General features: G+C 33.7%; 5 protein-coding genes across 5 annotated transcripts; 1 reads left to right on the top strand and 4 right to left on the bottom strand.

The window, feature by feature from the left end:
- Positions 1-586: 586 nt before the first annotated feature.
- LOC133324469 (DNA primase small subunit) lies at positions 587-3,623 on the bottom strand. Its single transcript, XM_061533339.1, has 3 exons — positions 3,413-3,623; positions 3,097-3,253; positions 587-1,610 (listed from the first exon to the last, which is right to left on the bottom strand). Exons 1-3 carry the CDS (start codon positions 3,621-3,623, stop codon positions 587-589), a joined length of 1,392 nt encoding a protein of 463 aa, XP_061389323.1.
- A 1,629-nt stretch (positions 3,624-5,252) lies between these two features.
- Positions 5,253-6,626, bottom strand: LOC133323814 (PHAF1 protein CG7083). The gene has a single exon (XM_061532748.1). It carries the CDS (start codon positions 6,594-6,596, stop codon positions 5,259-5,261), a length of 1,338 nt encoding a protein of 445 aa, XP_061388732.1. The 5' UTR covers positions 6,597-6,626; the 3' UTR covers positions 5,253-5,258.
- A 3,327-nt stretch (positions 6,627-9,953) lies between these two features.
- Positions 9,954-11,037, bottom strand: LOC133324570 (peroxisome biogenesis factor 2). The gene is made up of 4 exons (XM_061533445.1): positions 10,987-11,037; positions 10,849-10,926; positions 10,335-10,766; positions 9,954-10,268 (listed from the first exon to the last, which is right to left on the bottom strand). The coding sequence occupies exons 1-4, from the start codon at positions 11,023-11,025 to the stop codon at positions 9,954-9,956; spliced, it is 864 nt and encodes a 287-aa protein (XP_061389429.1). The 5' UTR covers positions 11,026-11,037.
- A 588-nt stretch (positions 11,038-11,625) lies between these two features.
- LOC133324673 (coiled-coil domain-containing protein 186) lies at positions 11,626-14,867 on the top strand. Its single transcript, XM_061533551.1, has 9 exons — positions 11,626-12,378; positions 12,449-12,661; positions 12,730-12,913; positions 12,975-13,129; positions 13,203-13,345; positions 13,407-13,587; positions 13,763-14,302; positions 14,369-14,728; positions 14,793-14,867. The coding sequence occupies exons 1-9, from the start codon at positions 11,626-11,628 to the stop codon at positions 14,865-14,867; spliced, it is 2,604 nt and encodes an 867-aa protein (XP_061389535.1).
- Positions 14,868-15,866: 999 nt separating this feature from the next.
- Positions 15,867-16,517, bottom strand: LOC133323697 (uncharacterized). The gene is made up of 2 exons (XM_061532654.1): positions 16,327-16,517; positions 15,867-16,262 (listed from the first exon to the last, which is right to left on the bottom strand). The coding sequence occupies exons 1-2, from the start codon at positions 16,507-16,509 to the stop codon at positions 15,876-15,878; spliced, it is 570 nt and encodes a 189-aa protein (XP_061388638.1). The 5' UTR covers positions 16,510-16,517; the 3' UTR covers positions 15,867-15,875.
- Between the last annotated feature and the right edge of the window lie 2,054 nt (positions 16,518-18,571).

Consider the following 18,571-nt stretch of genomic DNA (forward strand, 5'->3'; position numbering starts at 1 on the left):
AAAAAAATTATGTTTTAACTCTGTACACGCAAAACAAGAACGCCTTCAAAAAAATACATATTGCTTGTTTTTTCATTTTAGTCTAAAGAAAATTCTTTTATTTAAAATAAAGTAACAACATTTTTTCGTATTAGAAAAAATCAAATTCACTGGTGGTGTTTTGTTTATATTTTAAGGTGGGGGTTCTATTAAAATATTTACCATGGTCCAAGCTCATCCAGAAAGCACAGCTGATATATACAAACTATGTTGTTGTGATTTGAATTCAAGGTAGATGGTTTGGCATTTCTACGTTTACATCCGAGGGTAAATTTCCAATATAGATTCATGTATTGACATAGCATTTGGGGACAACGTTCCTTAGAAACCTTAACACGATAAGAAAATTAACTCATAAGGCTGATCATTGTGAAGATGCAGTAATGAGTTGTAATACAAGATTTCGAACTACTCGAACATTTTTAATGTGTTTTCTAAAAATAAGAAGAATAGTTTTGACATAAAACTCAACCAATTTTTTTAATAAAAATTAATACCTTTATTATAAAAAACAATTTTTAAAACTCTATATACACACTCTTTTTTTTCAAAACTCCATCATCATTTCATTCAGTTTCTTAGTTTTGGCCTTTAAGCTAGTCTCCAATTTACGTACAAATTCCTCAAACACAACAACACCCTTAAACATGCTGGTCTTTTTGTAATCTTTAATGCGGGATTTTTCATCCGTTTCATCCTCCACTTTATTCTTCTCGTCGAAGGCATTGATTTCCTGCAGCAATTGGGCAATAGTTGGTACAGTTGTGGGATTAAATTTAGCCGCTGCACTGGCATTAAAGGGTACACAAACTTTACCCGTCGATGGATGTATACAAAAGGGGGCCTTCAGCAAATGGTTAAATCCCTTTGTGACATTTATATCCAAACGTGGATAGAGACAAGCCAATTGGATTTCTTCAATGATATTCTTTAAACGTCTTGACCACACCGATTGTGTGGCATTACAGCGCATCGAATTTGCATAACGTTTAAAAGCATCCCATACCTTAAACGCTGGAGCTCCCTCCTCAACATTGTTAAGAAGATATTGTTCGGTTTCTTGGCGGGCCGCTTCGTCACCAATAAAATTACACAATTTCTCAATGCCTTTGGGGGTGCTAAAAAGATTTTGATCTTTTAGAATAATCTCCTCAAACATGGGTTCGATAATTTGAAATGCCCGGCGGACACTGTGATGCATCCGTTCACCAATAAAGACTCGTGAAACACTGGCACCATTTGCTCCCATAGCATTATTGATTATTTGTAGATATTCTGCAACCGCTGAACGACCTTGAGTGTCTAAATGACGTGCCTCGTAATCACATATCCAACAATGTATACCACGTCGACCTGAAAATACCCAGAGGATATGTTCCCAACCGAAATCCTCCTTTACGGCGGTATCTAAAATATTAGCCGCAACTGCCATAAATTTCCAGCATTTCTGGCAAACACTTTTATCGCTGCAACAGGTACGCACATCATCATAATCGGTCATATCAATATCGAAGACAAGTTCACGTTGAACTGGTGCCATAGCCGCTGCAGATATACGATTATTTTTTGGTCTGTAATTTAAGAAAAGGGTTTCAGAATAAGATTTGATTATACATTTTGTTTTCTTATTTCCGGCATCTTAATAATAATCGAACCACTTAGTACAATTCGCCATATTTCTGATCGTGATGGCGTTAAAAAGTACTAAATGTGGTACAATTTGTATTTGGCGAACTGGTAGAGCTAGAACTCTTAAATTTGAATTGAGGGTCACTGATGGAGTGTAGATGGATTTAGGTGAACCGAAAGAGCTGGGATCTTATCATTTGGAGCTTGGATCACTGTTGTTGTTAGAATTGAGCTATTTAGGAAATTTTGGAAATTACTACTAATGTGAACTTAATTAGGTACAACTTAAATTTTGGGTGAACCGAAGTAGGAAGTTTTGGACATTTGTACTAAATGGTACTAAATTTGGTATAATTTAAATTTTGGGTGAACTGATAAAGCTAGAATCATGAAATTAGGAGTTAGGGTCATTGGGTCATTTGGAAATTTGTACTAATGTGTACAAAATGGTACCAAATGTGGATTTGGGTGAAGCGATAGAGCTGGAATCTAGACAATTGGAGTTAGGATCACTGTTCGAGTGTTGGATTGGTGTATGTAGAAAGTAGAAAGTGGACCCATATCGATAATTTTTGGTATGTAGATTTTACACTCAATGCGAATTCTTAATTCCATAACGTTTAAAAGCATCCCATACCTTTAGAGCTGGAGCTTCCTCCTCATCATTGCTAAGACGATATTGTTTGCTTTCTTGGCGGGCCGCTTCGTCGGCAATAAAATTACACATTTTCACAAAACCTTTGGGGGTGCTAAAAAGATGTTGATCTTTTAGAACAATCTCCTCAAACATGGCATCCCATACCTTTAGAGCTGGAGCTCCCTCCTCAACATTTTTAACACTTTGGGGGTGCTAAAAATATTTTGATCGCATCTCAAACATGGGTTCGATAATTTGAAATGTCCGGCGGACACTGTGATGCATCCGCTCGCCAATAAAGCATTATTGATTTCAATACCAAACATCCTTGGAGTAATAGAAATATATGCGCATAACTTTAAAGCTCGTGAGTTTTAAGGGTATAAAATGGTATAAACTTGAGGCGGTTCTGCTTAAGGAGGTTATGTCATAGCATCCATCTATATTGAGCATTTTGTGTGCGACGTTGTTGACCCAATTCGACCAAAAATACCAATAAAATAATAAAATAGGCTGTATCGATATATGGAGTCCATTCCAAAAACTAATATTCATGTGGTCTCCGAAACAGACGATTCCCATTTTATGTTTGATACAATATTATTTGTCTACAACTACAAAAATTTTTACCAAAGATATATTCATATGCAAAATTTACAAACAATTCAAACCTTCTGATATTGTCGACTACTGTACCAAAACCTTTGTTAATCACAGACAAATATTCATTATCCTTTCCATTATGCTCATTCAAAATGTATCTATATTCACCATTAATACAATAATCTCACCTTGTATTCATTACAGCTCCAATATCAATTTTAAATGGACATCTGGTACATAGTTCCTTTTCGAATTCCTGCTGTGATTCGAAACATAAATAACGTATGTAAATATCATCGTGCAGGGTAAATGAAATTTCACGATTAACGAAAATGCCATCCTCAGCTGTATAATGCCAAAAAAGAACAAAAATACATTAGAAGGCAAACAAAATTAGGGCATGATGTATATATGTTTGAGTATTGGTCAGAAAATCATGTCGTGTCATGAGACAAATGAGTGAACCTTATTGTTTTCTAGTCTTAACGTGACCATTACACTTACATAGGGCATAGGAGAGCCATCTGTAAAATGGTTTGTGCGGAAATAAACGTTTATAGTAGACAGGTAGCATATCAGGTAAAAAGGCTGGATCATATTCGGCTGCATTTGTTAGTTTCTTTTGTTGCTGTTTCTCGTCGTCGGGATTTTCAGACGAGACAGGTTCTGTAGCCGTGTTGGTGGTGTTTGAGTTTTCAGTTTCCATTTCAGGCATGTTGTTGTTGTTGTTTCAAAACGAGTAATTAAGTACCGGAATAAGGTTGTTTGGATTTCTGCAAGGGGAGGAGATTACAAGATTAGCAAAGAAATTTGGAAGTATATTCGAATATATAATATTTTTAAAACTCAAACTACCACATACCCACCTTCGTAGTTGATCCTTGTTAGCCAAATTAAATTTATATTTTTAGAATGAAATCAAAACTTAAGTGGAACCTTATTCTTTTTTTAAAATCAACTCATTTAGAAAAAGTTAAAATTTGTTTAAATATTTGAAAAACTAATCCATTTATTAAACTTGAAAAATAAACACACGTGTATAAAACATGATTTCATTTTTACAAAATTCAAGTCTGCTATAAAACTTGAAAACATATTTTTAAGAAATCCATATGTATAAAATTTAAAAAAAAAAAAAAATATTCTTAAGAAATCCAAGCCTATAAATTTTGAAAAATATTTTTAAGAAATCCGAACCTTCTATAAAGCTTAAAAAAAATGTTTTAGGGAAAAAACATCTCCTATAAAAATGAAAAAAATTTTCAAAAACAAAAATATGATTTTTGTTTTTGAAAATTCTACGCTTGCTATAAAATATGAAAAAATAAAAATATTTCTTTAAAAAAATCCAAGCCTGCTATAAAACTTGAAAGATATATATACATTGAAAACAAATATTTAAAAAAAATCCACGACGGATATCAATCTTGAAAAAAAATGTTTATTTGTAAAAAAAAAATTGTTAAAATCCACACCTGCTTGCTATAAAACATAAAAATATATTTTTAAAAATTCCACTTTTAACAATTCCACGCCTGCTATAACATTTGAAAAATATATTTAAAAAATGCATTTCCTTTTGTGAAAATGAAAACCTATTTAATTAAAAAAGTACGCCTACTCCTTTGGGTATTCGAAGATTTGTTTAAGGTGTATACTAATAATAAATAATAGATTATATTTATATTTTTTATTAAATTTTCTTTTATTTTTGGTTTTTTATTGTTTTTTGTTATTTTATTTTTTAAATGTTAATAAAACATTAAAGAATGATAAAAGAATAATTGTTAATATTATTTTAAATTAAAAATCGATCGATTATCAATGTTCACTTTCTTTCAGACACAGTAGTAAATAAACCACACCATCATCCATAGATGAATGGGTAGTGGATTTAATATCTCAATGCATCATACACCGAATTTCTTTTTTTTATTATTTTATTATTTTTATATAATATATATTAAATATATTTGGTTATTAAGAATAATGTGTTTTTTTTTTGCATTTTTCTTTTTGGGAAATTCCTCAGATTTGTGGTTTGTATAATGGTGGTGATGATGTCTTCGTGTGGCTTCAGCGTTAAACGAAATGACCATAACCCTGGCATATATATTGTCCATAATGGAAATGGAAATCCATTCGGCTGCTATGGCGCCTTAAGCTCAACATCATGCATGTTGCCCCCTATGAAACTTCTTGTTCGATTAACTTAGAGTTAGGCTTTTTGTGCTTCAAATTCATATAACTAATGTAGAATATTATAATTATAATATAGAGATGATTTAGTTTTTGAAAATTGTAATTTATATGTATGTGTATATGGGTGAGTGTGTTTCGCGCTTCATTCTCACGTCACAGTCAAGCGTATATCTTGCATTTTATGTTGTTGCCATAAATCTTCGGCGGGTTTTGCGGGCGCTGTACTATATAAAGTAACCGAAGCTATGTGATTATTTGACATAACCTCAAATATGATATCCTGATAGCCATAACAGAACGTCGAACCAAATGGATTGGCGGTATTTGTGGAGCTGGCTCTGTGCAATACCACTGGCCGCTCCGAGGGAGCCATGGCAGCACTGATTTCATTCCATTTGGAATAAGCATTAATGCTGACGAGTCCACCAGTATTTGTTGTCTCGCCACCACTGCCATAGGAAGCACGTGAACCCGTCGTGTCGTTCAGTTGCGAACGTTCAGGTTGTAGTTGAAATTGAAATTCACATCTATGATACATGTTGAAGTTGAAATGGCCCGGGTAGTTGGTGTGTAAAATGAATTTTTTACAGGTTTGGGTGCGGGCATCGAAGAGGACATCTATGCCCAGAGTGAAGTAATTGAAGAAAATATCACTGCGTTTCGATTGGGCCTGCCGATTGACACTGGAGGAATGTATTTTCATTTTATCTTCACTCTTGAAGAAAATACGATTGGGAGCGCCCAGTTGTGTTGTTACATCCTGACAACTGTCACCAAAATGAATCTCTTTGGTGAAACACTGGCGACGTGGCTCCAGCGAACGTCCTGATCCTTCGGTGAATAGCTTCAAACGCAGACCTTTGGTACAACCCAACACTGATCTGAGTACCGTGGCCGATTCCAAATACAATTGACGATGATAGCAGGATAGGGGCAGTGGAGGTGTCTTGTTTTCAGCCACATTACTACCAGCATACAGTGACATTTTGGAGACCACCGGTGATGCTCCACTCAAGAACACCAATGAGCCCAGCCCATGAGCATAGCCAGCATGCAATTTACTATCGACGGGAAAATAGAAACTTAGACCACGAAAATGTAAGGCAAACAGTTGCTTGGCTGCATCATAAACACCTGGATGTGTGGCACCAAAGGAGTGCTCAATTTGTTCAATGGAAGGCAAAACTTCGGGAGAATTGAAATAGACACCGCCATACTTAAGTTTCACCAATTTCATGTTGCAAACTTCGATAATCTTCAGGCGTTGATTTACGGGATCGAATATCAAACGTAGACCATCCTGGGGTAGATTGATTATAATGTCCACACCCAGCGGGTTGGTGTCCGAGTACAACACCTGAACGCCCTTGATGATGCCCACTTGCGATTGTATTATGGCAATTGCCTGAGAAAAATGCATACCCAAAACGAATTCCCAGGCATCACAGCCAAGAGAAATTTCGGGTACAATTTCTAAGTCCAACATTGTTTAGAAATGTTACAAATTAAGCTAAAAATAGAAACAGACACAGACATAAACAAACAATGAGTTGGAGGAAATCGAGGAGTTGTGTTTACAACAATGTAAACAACAAAAGCAACAACAACATACCTTGTTTATTTTGTGGGTTCCTAATTAATATTTGTTTGTTGTTGTATTGGCAGACTTGGGCAGTGTTAAAAGGTGTTGTGTTTATGTTGTTGCTTCTCTGTTACTTTCTCGTTTAATTTTTAATTTGATTGTGTCATTCCCTCTTTTTATTATAAATTTAGTAATAGATTTTTAATTTTTGCAAGGTCTTTGTTCGTTTAATAAAAACTTGACCCTGATATGAGCAAAATGTACTCTATTTTCTCCGTGTGTATGGGTGAAGAAGACGACGACTCTGATTGTGTTGTGCTGTTCTGCTGCTGCCACTTCTCAAGATGATGATTCTTCTTTGTTTATTACTTTTTTGGATGAAATACGTTTGTTGCTGTAGTCTGGCTACTGTAATTTTTGTTGTTCCTTTTCTTTTTAAACTAAAACGTAATTCTTATTTAACGACTTCATTCACTTTACACAGCCACAAAAACAACAACGCTGATTGACCAACCAACCAACGAAATTATATCTTATTATCGATTATTTAATAATGTTTTTTAGTTTTGATCAATCTTCTTTGCGAAATATGTTGTTCTTGATTATCGTGGTTATTTGCTTTTAATTTCGTGTCTTTTTTCTCGTCTATATAGGTGCACTTTGTTTATTTCGTCTTATTTTATTTAATTTTTTCTCTGTACTGTTTCTGTTCAGACCCAACGAAAATCACTCAACACATTAGGATTTGCACTCAACACAACAAAGAAAACACAAAAACACTCAATCGAAAGAACAGATGACAGAGAGTGTACGCCCGAGTCGGTGGTGTTTTTGACGGCGTCGTCAACATTTGCAAATGTCGTTCAATGGCAACACTTTTGTTTTCTTTTTAATTCTAAGTTCAATATTTTTGTTAATTTAAATTAATAATTGAATATACAACTACGTGTATTATTAAAGTCATCGTAATGTAATATTAAATATAGTAACTATTATTGTGATATTATTTAATTGTGATATTATTTAATTGGTAGTAGAGAAGTAAGTAAATATCAGAAAAATATAAAAATATTTTTATAAAACAAATCATTTTTTTTTCCATTTTTAATAATAAATATTACATTTTTAGAAAACTAAATTGTTTTTATTATTAATGCTAATTTATCCCATTCTCTAGGTAGTAAAGTAATTTTAAACAGCTGTCTTTCCTGAGTTACCACCTTCGATAGATAAATAAATTGCGCAACTAAAATTAAATTTTTGTGCACTATAGAAACAGCATAAAAGAAAATTGAGTTTTTTTTTGGAAGTGAGAGAGAGAGATAAGGGTGAAATAAGAGTAAATTTATTCTCACTCCTCTCCCGTCGGATCAATAAACACAATTTAAAGTAATGAGTAACGGACTATACAAAAATTGATCTTTGCCACTAAGGGTAGAAAATAGATAAGGAAAGCTGCAACTGGGCATAATGGCAAAACCCCGAATGAACAGCAGGGAAAAATTGTAAATAGAGTAACACTGTTTGAGCAGTGAGTGTTTGAACCCTGTAAACTACTCAAAACTGATTAATGTACAGATGATAGGCCTAAAATAAACTCTGGATCTACTCCGAATTGAAGATAGGTCATATACCAGCAATTCGAATAAGGGCGAATTCAATTCAAGTCATGCCTTTGTCATATCTTGCTGTCAACATTTTAATCGCGAAATAAAAACCAGAACAGGATAAACGTTCAAAATATCTTTTAAAGAACGTAATGATAATTATGTGCATGTATATTTTGTTTCGAATAAAAATATTTTTTTGTTTATTTATTCTTCAAACCAAGGTTTATTAATAAGGTTAACCGGTAGGCGAATTCATGCCTTAGTCCTCTCTTGCTGTCAAATTTTTAGCCGTGAAATACCAACCAGGACAGGATAAAAAGTCAATATATCCTTCAGGAAAACGTATTGATAGCAATGTGCACATATATTTTGGTTCGAATAAAAATATTTTTTGTTTATTTATTCTTCAAACAATAAATTTGGGAGTCAATGAAGACTTCGAATTCGCCTCCTTGTTAACCTTATGAATAAACCTTGCTTCAAACAATAAATATGACAGTCAATGAAGACTTTGAATTCGCCTTTCTGTTAACCTTACTAATAAACCTTGGTCGAATTATTTCAGAAATAAATAATGGGAGAGGATATTTTAACGGCATCTACTATAATAGGTTAACATTGTAATGAAGACAAAAAAAATGGTTGGCAATACTGCGTAACAAATAACACATATGAAACTTGGCATCATCTTTGCTGTCTGTCTTCGCGTCCCCGATTTTGTTTTTTTGCAAATTTTGGCGCAATGTTGTTTACATTTGTAGAATGTGATTCTTAAGTGTCAAAATTTACTTACCTTATTGTGAAATATGCGCAATATAAACAAATTATGATAGCGTCTTCATTAAATAATCACTTACACTTCTTTTATATGATTTCTATTAATTTTGGAATGTATTTTGCACAATTTGTTAGACGCTCCACGACTTTACTGTTCATCAGAGAGAGAATGACCAAATACTAGTAGGTACTAATTACTCTCTGGCTAGTTGGATGAGTAACTGATCTTAAAAGGGGAACATTAATTTGGACGTATGGCAATTGACATATATATCTTTGTGATTGGAATTTCGAATAAAAAAATTAGTAAAATCTGTAGAACAACAAAAATCGAATGACCAGAAAGAGTTCTTTTTAAAAAAATTTAAAGTATTCCAGGATACCTTTTTTCTATATTTTTTCTACAGGACCATTTTGTGTTTCCCACTGATTTTTTTATTGCTGTATTTCAGTTAACAGAAATGCAAAGGAAACTAAATTTTTTCATAAAAAAATTAGGGATTCAGTATAGAATTCCGGGTACTGTAGACCACGAATATAAGAACATCTAAAAAAATCGAGAAATTTGTTCTTATAAGCGGGCTTTTCTTATATGAATTTATTTTATATAACAAACTGTTTTCATTTATGGGTGAAACATTTTCTTATATCCGTCTTTTTTATTATATAAGATGTTCTTATATCCGTGGTCTACTGTATATTTTTTCTTCAATTAATTATGACAGATTTATACATTGTTTTTTAGTTACTATATCATTTTTGTATTTATTTTTATTCCTCTAATAATAATTCTGTTATAAAAAAATACCCTATATCCAATTTTTATTTAACTTGACTACATATCATCTGCAACATCTAACTTTCGTTGTAACCACTACAGTGGCTCTATGCCACTCGCTGGGACCGGCGTGTCACAAGCGACACAACAAAATTTGGAATCTGTTAAAATGTTGGCAGATAAACAGTAATAACAATAGATATGTTCACAGCCCATATAATGTGGCAATGTGGGACGTTCCCCACAAAATACACATGTTGTGGTGGGTGTCAGTTTTGGTTTTCGATTAGCTGGGTGTAAGGAATTGCCCGCTTCATCAACGGCCTCCGGTTTCTTTAAGGTAAATAGATTTCTTGCAACACGTTGCAGTTTACGGAAATTGATGATGGGCAGAACTAGACCCAATATTTCCTAAATGAAAATAATATCAACATTAATTAGAATTTCTGTGATAAAAAGTGAGATCATAAAACTTACCATAAAACCACCCCACAACAATTCACGGGTCAAATATTTATAACCAATGTCTCTGCGTTGATTGTGCCGCAAACTAATGTAGTCCAGGCCAAGTAGGAAATCAATGAGCGTGGGTTTTCTACCGGTTTTCAGGAATCTAAAGAAATTCAATACCGACAGCACAAGGGCGGCATTCTCTCCATATTCTATGGCCTTGGTAAGCCATTCAACTCGATGGCTGAGTCGACGTTCTTCCAATTTTTTAATATAGCTTGGCAGAACTGTTAGACAGAAATGTAACACCAATCTGGATATGGTTAAACGTTCCGAATCATAGGCCAACACCAGTAGCTGTTGTCCAAATGTTGAACAACGTTTTCCCACCGAACCAAACCAAATTGCCGATTGTATTAGCAGATCCAGTTCGGGTTGTATTTTCAGGTACAATACGGGCTGCAATGGGGAAATAAATATTCTATATAATTAAATCATCTTAATATGGTAGGGTTATCTTAATCTGCTAAATCATACTTACTGATATTGCTTGAAGATTTTCCAGTAGGTTTTCCCTTATCATACGCGTGATATCTTTGTTTAATGTGATGGCGTCAATCTGTAAATCGCAATTATTAGATTTGTTCCTTAATAAATAACTATCATTATGCCCACATACCTGATTGACTCGGGGTACATATTGATTTTTGGTCTCCATCTAGCAGTAATTATTTGATTGCTTACATTTATTGAATCAAATGGTCCCTTTCTGCTGTGGCGGTAGGTTCGGTCAATGGTCAACTGAGTTAAAAAAAAAAACAACAAACAAAACAAACTTTGGGACCACATGGCCGGCATTATTAAAATCGTCGGCGTGATGAAAGTGGAAGAAATGATGCTCAAAACATAACTGATAATGCAGAATCAAAACAAAACTGATTGGGGACAACTAGGTCTAAATTTGTGAACTCCCTTTTGAGAAACAGCTGATTGTGTTTGTTTTGTTCTCCCTCTCTCTTATTTACGGAGCAAAAGTGTTGCCAATTACCTTCAACAATGTATGTGTTATTGTTTTCCAGTGAGTGAACAAACAAGAGCTAACATTTTAAAGTGAATATATTGATAGAGAAAGAGCGAGAGACACATTCTGTGAGAGTTAACAGTTACATTTTGACGCGTAAACATAGGGAGAAAATTTTCACACGAAAATATTGCAAATATTTTTGGACAAAAATATTTCTACGCAGCGCAAAATGTGTTCTTAATTAAATAAAGAGTTGTTAAATCACAAAAAATAGAAATTATTTAAACCACCAAAATGGATGAATCCATAGAAAACACAAAGCCAGTCACTATAACGCAAGAAAATCCCGTAGAACAACATTCCATTGATAATGAAAGCAATAACACCACCAACACAACCACCAATAACAATAGCAACCCACAATCAACAACCATCGTTGATGAGAAGGAGGAGGAGAAGACGAAGGGTGACAACAATGGTCTGTTTGAAATGCACACAGATGGAGAAATTACAACGATGCCATCCCAGCCAATTAATGCCATAAATGTGACGAGCAATGCAAATTTATCAAAAACGCAAGATAAGAATGTGGAAGATAATAAAACAATAATTGAAAATAGTGATAATTTAAAGTTGGAGAAGGGGGAATCATTGGATATTAGAAGAGCAACAACTAATGTAACAACGTCACCAACAAAAACGAATGATGCTGAAATTGTCACAATAACAAATACCCCAACCAAAACAAATGATTCCACACACAGTTCACCCTCCTCATCATCCATACGTTATATGGATCTTGTGGAAAAGGCCGCTGATGTTGTTGAACTTCAACGAGCAACTCCACCATCATCGCAACAACAACAACAGCCGCCGCAGCACCAACAACCATCCACTGAAGAACTCAATAAATTAAAAGAATTTGAAATCAAGTTACAACAACAACAGCAACAATTGGAACAGTTACAAGCAGCATTGACCCAAAAAGATAACATGATATCTTTGTTCCAAAGGGAAAATGCGATATTGGAGAAAGAAAAAGAAGCGGTAAGAAATAAATAATTTTTTGTTGTTGGTAGAATTCTTTTACAGATGTTAATTTATTTGTTCTTTTTAGTTTCGACGTGAAAAGGATTTGGCCAATAAGGCCAGGGAATCCACGGTTATACAATTTGCCATGAAGGAGAAAAATGTTATCGATGCTAAAAAAGAAAAGGAGGCCATAGAGAAACAATTGGCCGATGCTAAGAAAGAAATTAAAAATTATAGCAACAAATTTCAGGCTCTAAATGAAGAGAAATCTCGGATAGCTTATCTAATGGATGAAAAGGTAAGCTAGACATAATAAAGCACAAATTATTCTAATTTCAATTCATATTTTAATTTTCCAACACACAGTGTAACGAAGTACGAAAATACCAAAGAGAATGTGAAAAATTAAAAACCGATTATGGTCATTTGGAATCCAAACTTAAGTATCACATGAATAAATTAAATATGGAGACAGAGGCAAAATTGGCCTTGGAACGTAAATTGGAAGAGGAACGCAATGCCCCCAATAAACTGGAAGAAAAGGCCAATGGTAAATCATCCCCGTCTTTTAAACTATTTATACAAAATTAATATAATTATTTTTTTTTCAGAAAAATTAAAAATTGAATTTGAAGCCCAAACCATATTGCTAAAACATGAAATTGCCAGTAAGACTGAACATTTGGATAAACTCTCCAAGGAAACTGAATCACAAAAGGAAATTATAAAACAATTGCAAGACCAGTTAAAACAAGAGACTCAAGAGGTAATTTAATTTTGAGATGTTTAAACTTAAAACAGTACACAATTTCAAATTATTATTTATTTTATTTTTTTAGAAATCCCAATTATCCGAGGCCTATAATCATCTCCAAGAAGAACACAATCAAATACAAAATTCCTATAGTGAAGAAATGTTACAATCGGCAAAATTACGTGGCCAATTGGAAGAGTTACAAGTTCTGAAAACTCAAAATACTTTGTGAGCACGCAAAATAATTACAATTATTTGATAAATAAAAATGTTTTTTTTATTATTTTAGAAATGAAGAAAAAATTGCAAATTTAACTGCCGAACTAAGTGAAGCCAAGCAACGTTTGCTGGATAATGAACAGGACTTGAAATTGCTGCATGATAAGGAAAAGGAATTGTTAAGCTTTAATATGGAAATGAGTGGCAGCATTGTGGATATGCAAAATCAAATTTGCTTGCTAAAAGCCAAGGTATTTAAGGCTGCTTGCCAAAAACAACAATGGCAGTAAATAACTAGAATGAAATATAATGAGTCGAGCATATATCAAGACTACCTTCTCAGGACAGTCATTGTTTCTATAGAAAAAAAATTCGAGGGCTTGTGGTTTATTGTAAAAATTATATATATTTTTCATTCCGTTTCAGGCCCAAGGAATTGAAGCTGAAAATCAATTGTTAAAAAAAGAAAAATCCTCCTATGATGACAAATATTTGGCACTCGAGGAACAACTGAAATTGGAACAATCTCAAAAGAACGAAGAACGTTTATTGCTTGCCAAGCATTTGTCGGAGAAGACGAAGCTCTATGAAAATACCAAATTAAAATTGGAAAATGTTCAGGGTGATTTTGAGGCGACAAAAAATAAACATAATACCATTGTAAAAGAACTGCAAAGAGAAATAATGAAATTGAAAAAATCTGCCGAACAACAAGGTGATACACCGCAGAGCTATATATGTTGCCGATGTCAACAGACACCGGCGTCACAAAATAATGGTTATCACAAAAATTCCTCGGACGATAGGTTAGTGGCGGAAACAACAAAAAGGCCACATAGTCGCCAGAGCAGTATCAGTACAACAGTGCAAAGTGTTAGTTCCACGGCGGGTAGTAGAAGGGGAAGTGCATCTTCGGAATCCGACACAGTAACCGGCAGGGAATTAGACTTTAAAGATGAAAACAAGGTAAATGGATTTGATTTTAAATTTAACAAAAATATTATTTTGTGTGTGTGTTTTGTTTTCCTTCAGGGACCTTCCAAGAAACATTTAGTCGAACGCATTTTACGTCTGCAACAAGCTTCCGCCCGACAAGCTGAAAAAATTGATTTTCTCGAACAGCATAGCCTTTCACTGGTTGCAGAGCTGCAAAAGAAATCCAAAGTCGTCCAACATTATATGCTTAGGGAACAGGCAGGAGCCTTAACCTCCTCGAAGAGTGATCAAAATAAAAGTGAACTAGCTAAATATGGTAATGGTGTTATGTCCGCCATTTATGGTGGCATTAAGGGTGTCGAAAACAAAAGCATGTCTCTGGAGCTATCACTGGAAATTAACAAAAAACTGCAGGCCGTATTGGAGGATACGTTACTGAAAAATATTACACTAAAGGTGAAAACAAAATGAAAAAAATTTTAATTAATTTCTAAATAATTTTTTTTGTTTTGTTTTCTAGGAAAATTTAGATGTATTGGGCTTGGAGGTGGACAATCTAACTAGGAAATTACGACAAATGGAGGCCAATCGTTAGGTGTCGCAAATTATTATTATTTTAAAAATTTAATTATTACTATTATTCCATATATATATTAAATTAACTGTAATTTATGTATTAATATTTTCGTATGTATTCCAAAAAATTATTGCTCCTCATTATACGCATTTTAGTTTGTGTATGTATGTATTTATACTCTCTCTAATTAAACGACGAACAAAGCATTGTGTGAATTTGTATGTGTAAATAATATAGAATGATTTATTAGAACTAAAAAAAATAAATTATATTCGATGGTTTCATACCGCAAAAGAGGAATATCCAATTTGCAGAGTTTTCATAAAGTCAGGAGATTTGTGGAAATTATTTGAAGTTGTCGTATTCAAAGCACAATTTTAATGCCTCTGGACGTCATTTCATTGGCAAAATGAAATGAACGCTATTCGGATTTATTTTACGGATTCTGAGAACAGGATTCTTATATACCAATTCCTTATAAATCATTTCCAATTTTTTTTAAAATCTTCCACGCGAAGATTTAAAGTAGAATAGTTCTTCTGAGTGGCAGGCCTTCAGCCGAGCATTTAAGACTCTTGTTGATAGATGCGACAGAATATCTTTAGTATGAAATTCTTCGATGAAATAGTTACACTTTGCAATCAGCAAAAATCGACCCATATTGAATATTAAAAAAACATGAAAAAATACAAAATACGATGAAAACTTTGGACGCCCACATCTCAGGAAATGTGAATTTCCATTTTTAAACGTCATTTTCATTTGAACTTTTTACAGGGTTAAAGGTTTTTTTTTCAATTTGGTCCCATGTTGGCCAAATTATTTTCCTGCTAAGGGAAATTGTCCATATTCATCTCCAATATTTCTCTCCTCGAATACCACCTTTGTTATTCCTCTTTAAACTCATTGCATCTCCTGTGTGTGCTTTGCCAATATTTCGTGATTTTCTTCTTTATTTTAACATCATCGCTTATGTTTACTTTCCTTTAACAACAGTAAAAATATATATGAACAACATTTTAATATCTATAACACACCTTCATAAAACTTCTTAGCTATGGTCGAGGGTTGTCCTAAACCCATTGTTACTTGTATTGTTGGTTTTTCACCATCCTTGGCGAGGCGTACAAATTTGTTATCGGTTTGCTTAAAATGCACCTTCATTTGGGGATTTGTATTACCGGTTTCTTCACTAATGAATTCACGTAGCAATGGTGGAAACTCAACAAATGGATTCAATATTTTTTCCTCGACTTTAGCTGTATTCTGTAGATATTTATGCTCATCTTCTTTGTCCACCAATTCATAATCGGCCTTATAACTTGTACTGAAAATTTCCACCGGTTTGGGTAGGGTAACACCACGCCAGGTTTTCTCTACGGTAACCTTTACTTTGCGGGGCTTATCACCATCCTGGGAATAAAAGAGTAGATATTAATATTTAAAAAAATATATTATTTATTGTTTTTGTTCTGACCTCAGCATCCACGGTATCCACCTTCAGTATACGCATATAACATGGCTCTGGGTAACGTTGGAACATGTTGCGTACCACCAACCGGCCAACACCAAAATCTTTAAGATCACCCACTATTTCCCATAAGGTTTTACCTTTGAAATCGGTAGTACGACCAATATATTTAATTACTTTAGTTGCCATTGCAATATTTCTATTTTGTTTTCAATTTTATTCAAAAATGTAGGGAATATTAATGGAATTCAGGTGTTACGTTAAAAATGAAAACCACGAAGAAGAAGTCAATTAGAGCTGACAGTTGAACGATAATATCGATTGTTTTGCTCAACGTGAAAACAGCTGTTGCTGACATTTGTTACACCTTATAATGAGAACGTGTGGCTAAAAGAGCTCAACAGAGGAAAGAAACGAGGAAAAATAATGAATTTTACAATAAATACAAGAGGTTTTTAGAAGATACTAAGCTAAGAAGCATTTCCTAAATGATTTTAAGTGAAAAATTTAAAATTGCGTACAATAAATGTTAAAAAACAAATAAATAACATTGCAGCTATGGGTCGATAACAAATTAATCGATAGCTGTCTGTTTTTGTCTACCCCAAATGCAGCCCTGTCAATGTGGCGTCAGTAACGGTATTTTGCAAAAACGGGCTGAGTTGTGAGAATTTGTTGGCAGTGAAAAAAATATTATAATTTGTATAAAATAAATGTATTTAAATGTGAAAAAAGTATTGAAAAATGATGGTGAAATCGGCCTCTATCAAAAATTAATAAAATACAATGTTATGTGAATCGTTTTCTCTGTTAATTTCGCAAAAGACAATCGGGGTTCGCGTAGTGTGTGTGAGTGCGTTTGTGTTTTAAGTGTTGTTAGAAAATGCAATGTTTCCTCTTCCTTTGCAGCAAAATGGAATAGAATAAAAGGTACGTTTCTTTGGTTATAATGATTTTATAGATGATCACATTTTCTTTTTTTCAGTAGTGGTAAGTCCTTGATGGTTTACAACAAGAATGTGCTCGCTAAATAGCTTTCTCATTGGACTTTGCATATTACCAATTTGTTAATATTTTAAGAGGAGGAAGATATTAAAATTATGTATGGTTTGCTCTATGTTCATCTTGGTGTGACACGGCCGACACAAATGTAAGGAAGAGTTTATTGTATTTATAATATGTTTTATCCCTGAAATTTTTATTTTCCAGATGAGGTAAGATCCATATATCCAAATTTTGGTGAAAAATTTTTAAGTTGAATGGAAAATGTATACAAATTGGATTGCGACAATATCATTGTCTTGTTCAAGGCCAGTTCTCGCATCTTTTTTACCAATATCGTGAAAGTTCTAGGGGACCAGATTTCAACGACACACTTTTTTTTAACCGTAATTCATATTTACTGGGATATAGGACTCCAAAATTCCGTTGGGACCCTTCAAAATGCTTTTCATACCATTCACCCCACTGTGGAACTGGGTATTATATATTTGTGCCTATGTTTGTAACATGCAAAAGAAAACGAGATATACCAAGAGTTACACTTGAGAATATGCATAGAATCACTTTCTGAGTCCGTCTGAGTGTGCATGTTAAATTGTAAATAAAGTACAGGTCGCATTTATGATCCGAATTGGATGAAATTTGACACAGCCCACGTATTTGGCCCAAGAACGAAGCCTATTGAAACTGGTGAATAAGACCAAATTTATGCCGATTGAAACAACATTTTACACAACGTACTTATGAAGTATTAGCATTACGTGTGCTAAGATTTATTGAAATTGGTTCAGATTTACATATAGCTCCCATATATATTTTCGTTCGATTTTATGTAAATGTTGCATCAAACTCCGAAGGTTTGTCCGATTAAGGCGAAATTTTGCACAAACTATAGAATTGAGTCTGGAAAAACTTGTGTCAAGTTTAGTAGAAATTGATTCAGATTTAGATATAGCATTCATATATATTTTCGTTCAATTTGATATAAGTGGACGGACAAAAGTCCAAAATGTTTTCGGATTTTGCATAGCCTATTGATTTGAGTCTAGAATAAAATTTGTTCAGTTTTGTTAATATCGATTCGCATTTACATATAACTTTCCTATATATTTTTTCCGATTTCATTTATATGATGCACCAAATTCCCAAAGTTTTGGCTGATTGCGATGTAGATGCTTCTCAACAATAACTCTTTGAGTTTTCAAGTCCCTGATGTGACAATTTTGTTTGTTGATGTAGCCAACGAGGA

This window comes from Musca vetustissima, unplaced genomic scaffold (genome assembly GCF_032173495.1).
Source record: "Musca vetustissima isolate MV318-11 ecotype Yass unplaced genomic scaffold, APGP_CSIRO_Mvet_v1 utg10063, whole genome shotgun sequence".
Lineage (NCBI taxonomy): Eukaryota > Metazoa > Arthropoda > Insecta > Diptera > Muscidae > Musca > Musca vetustissima.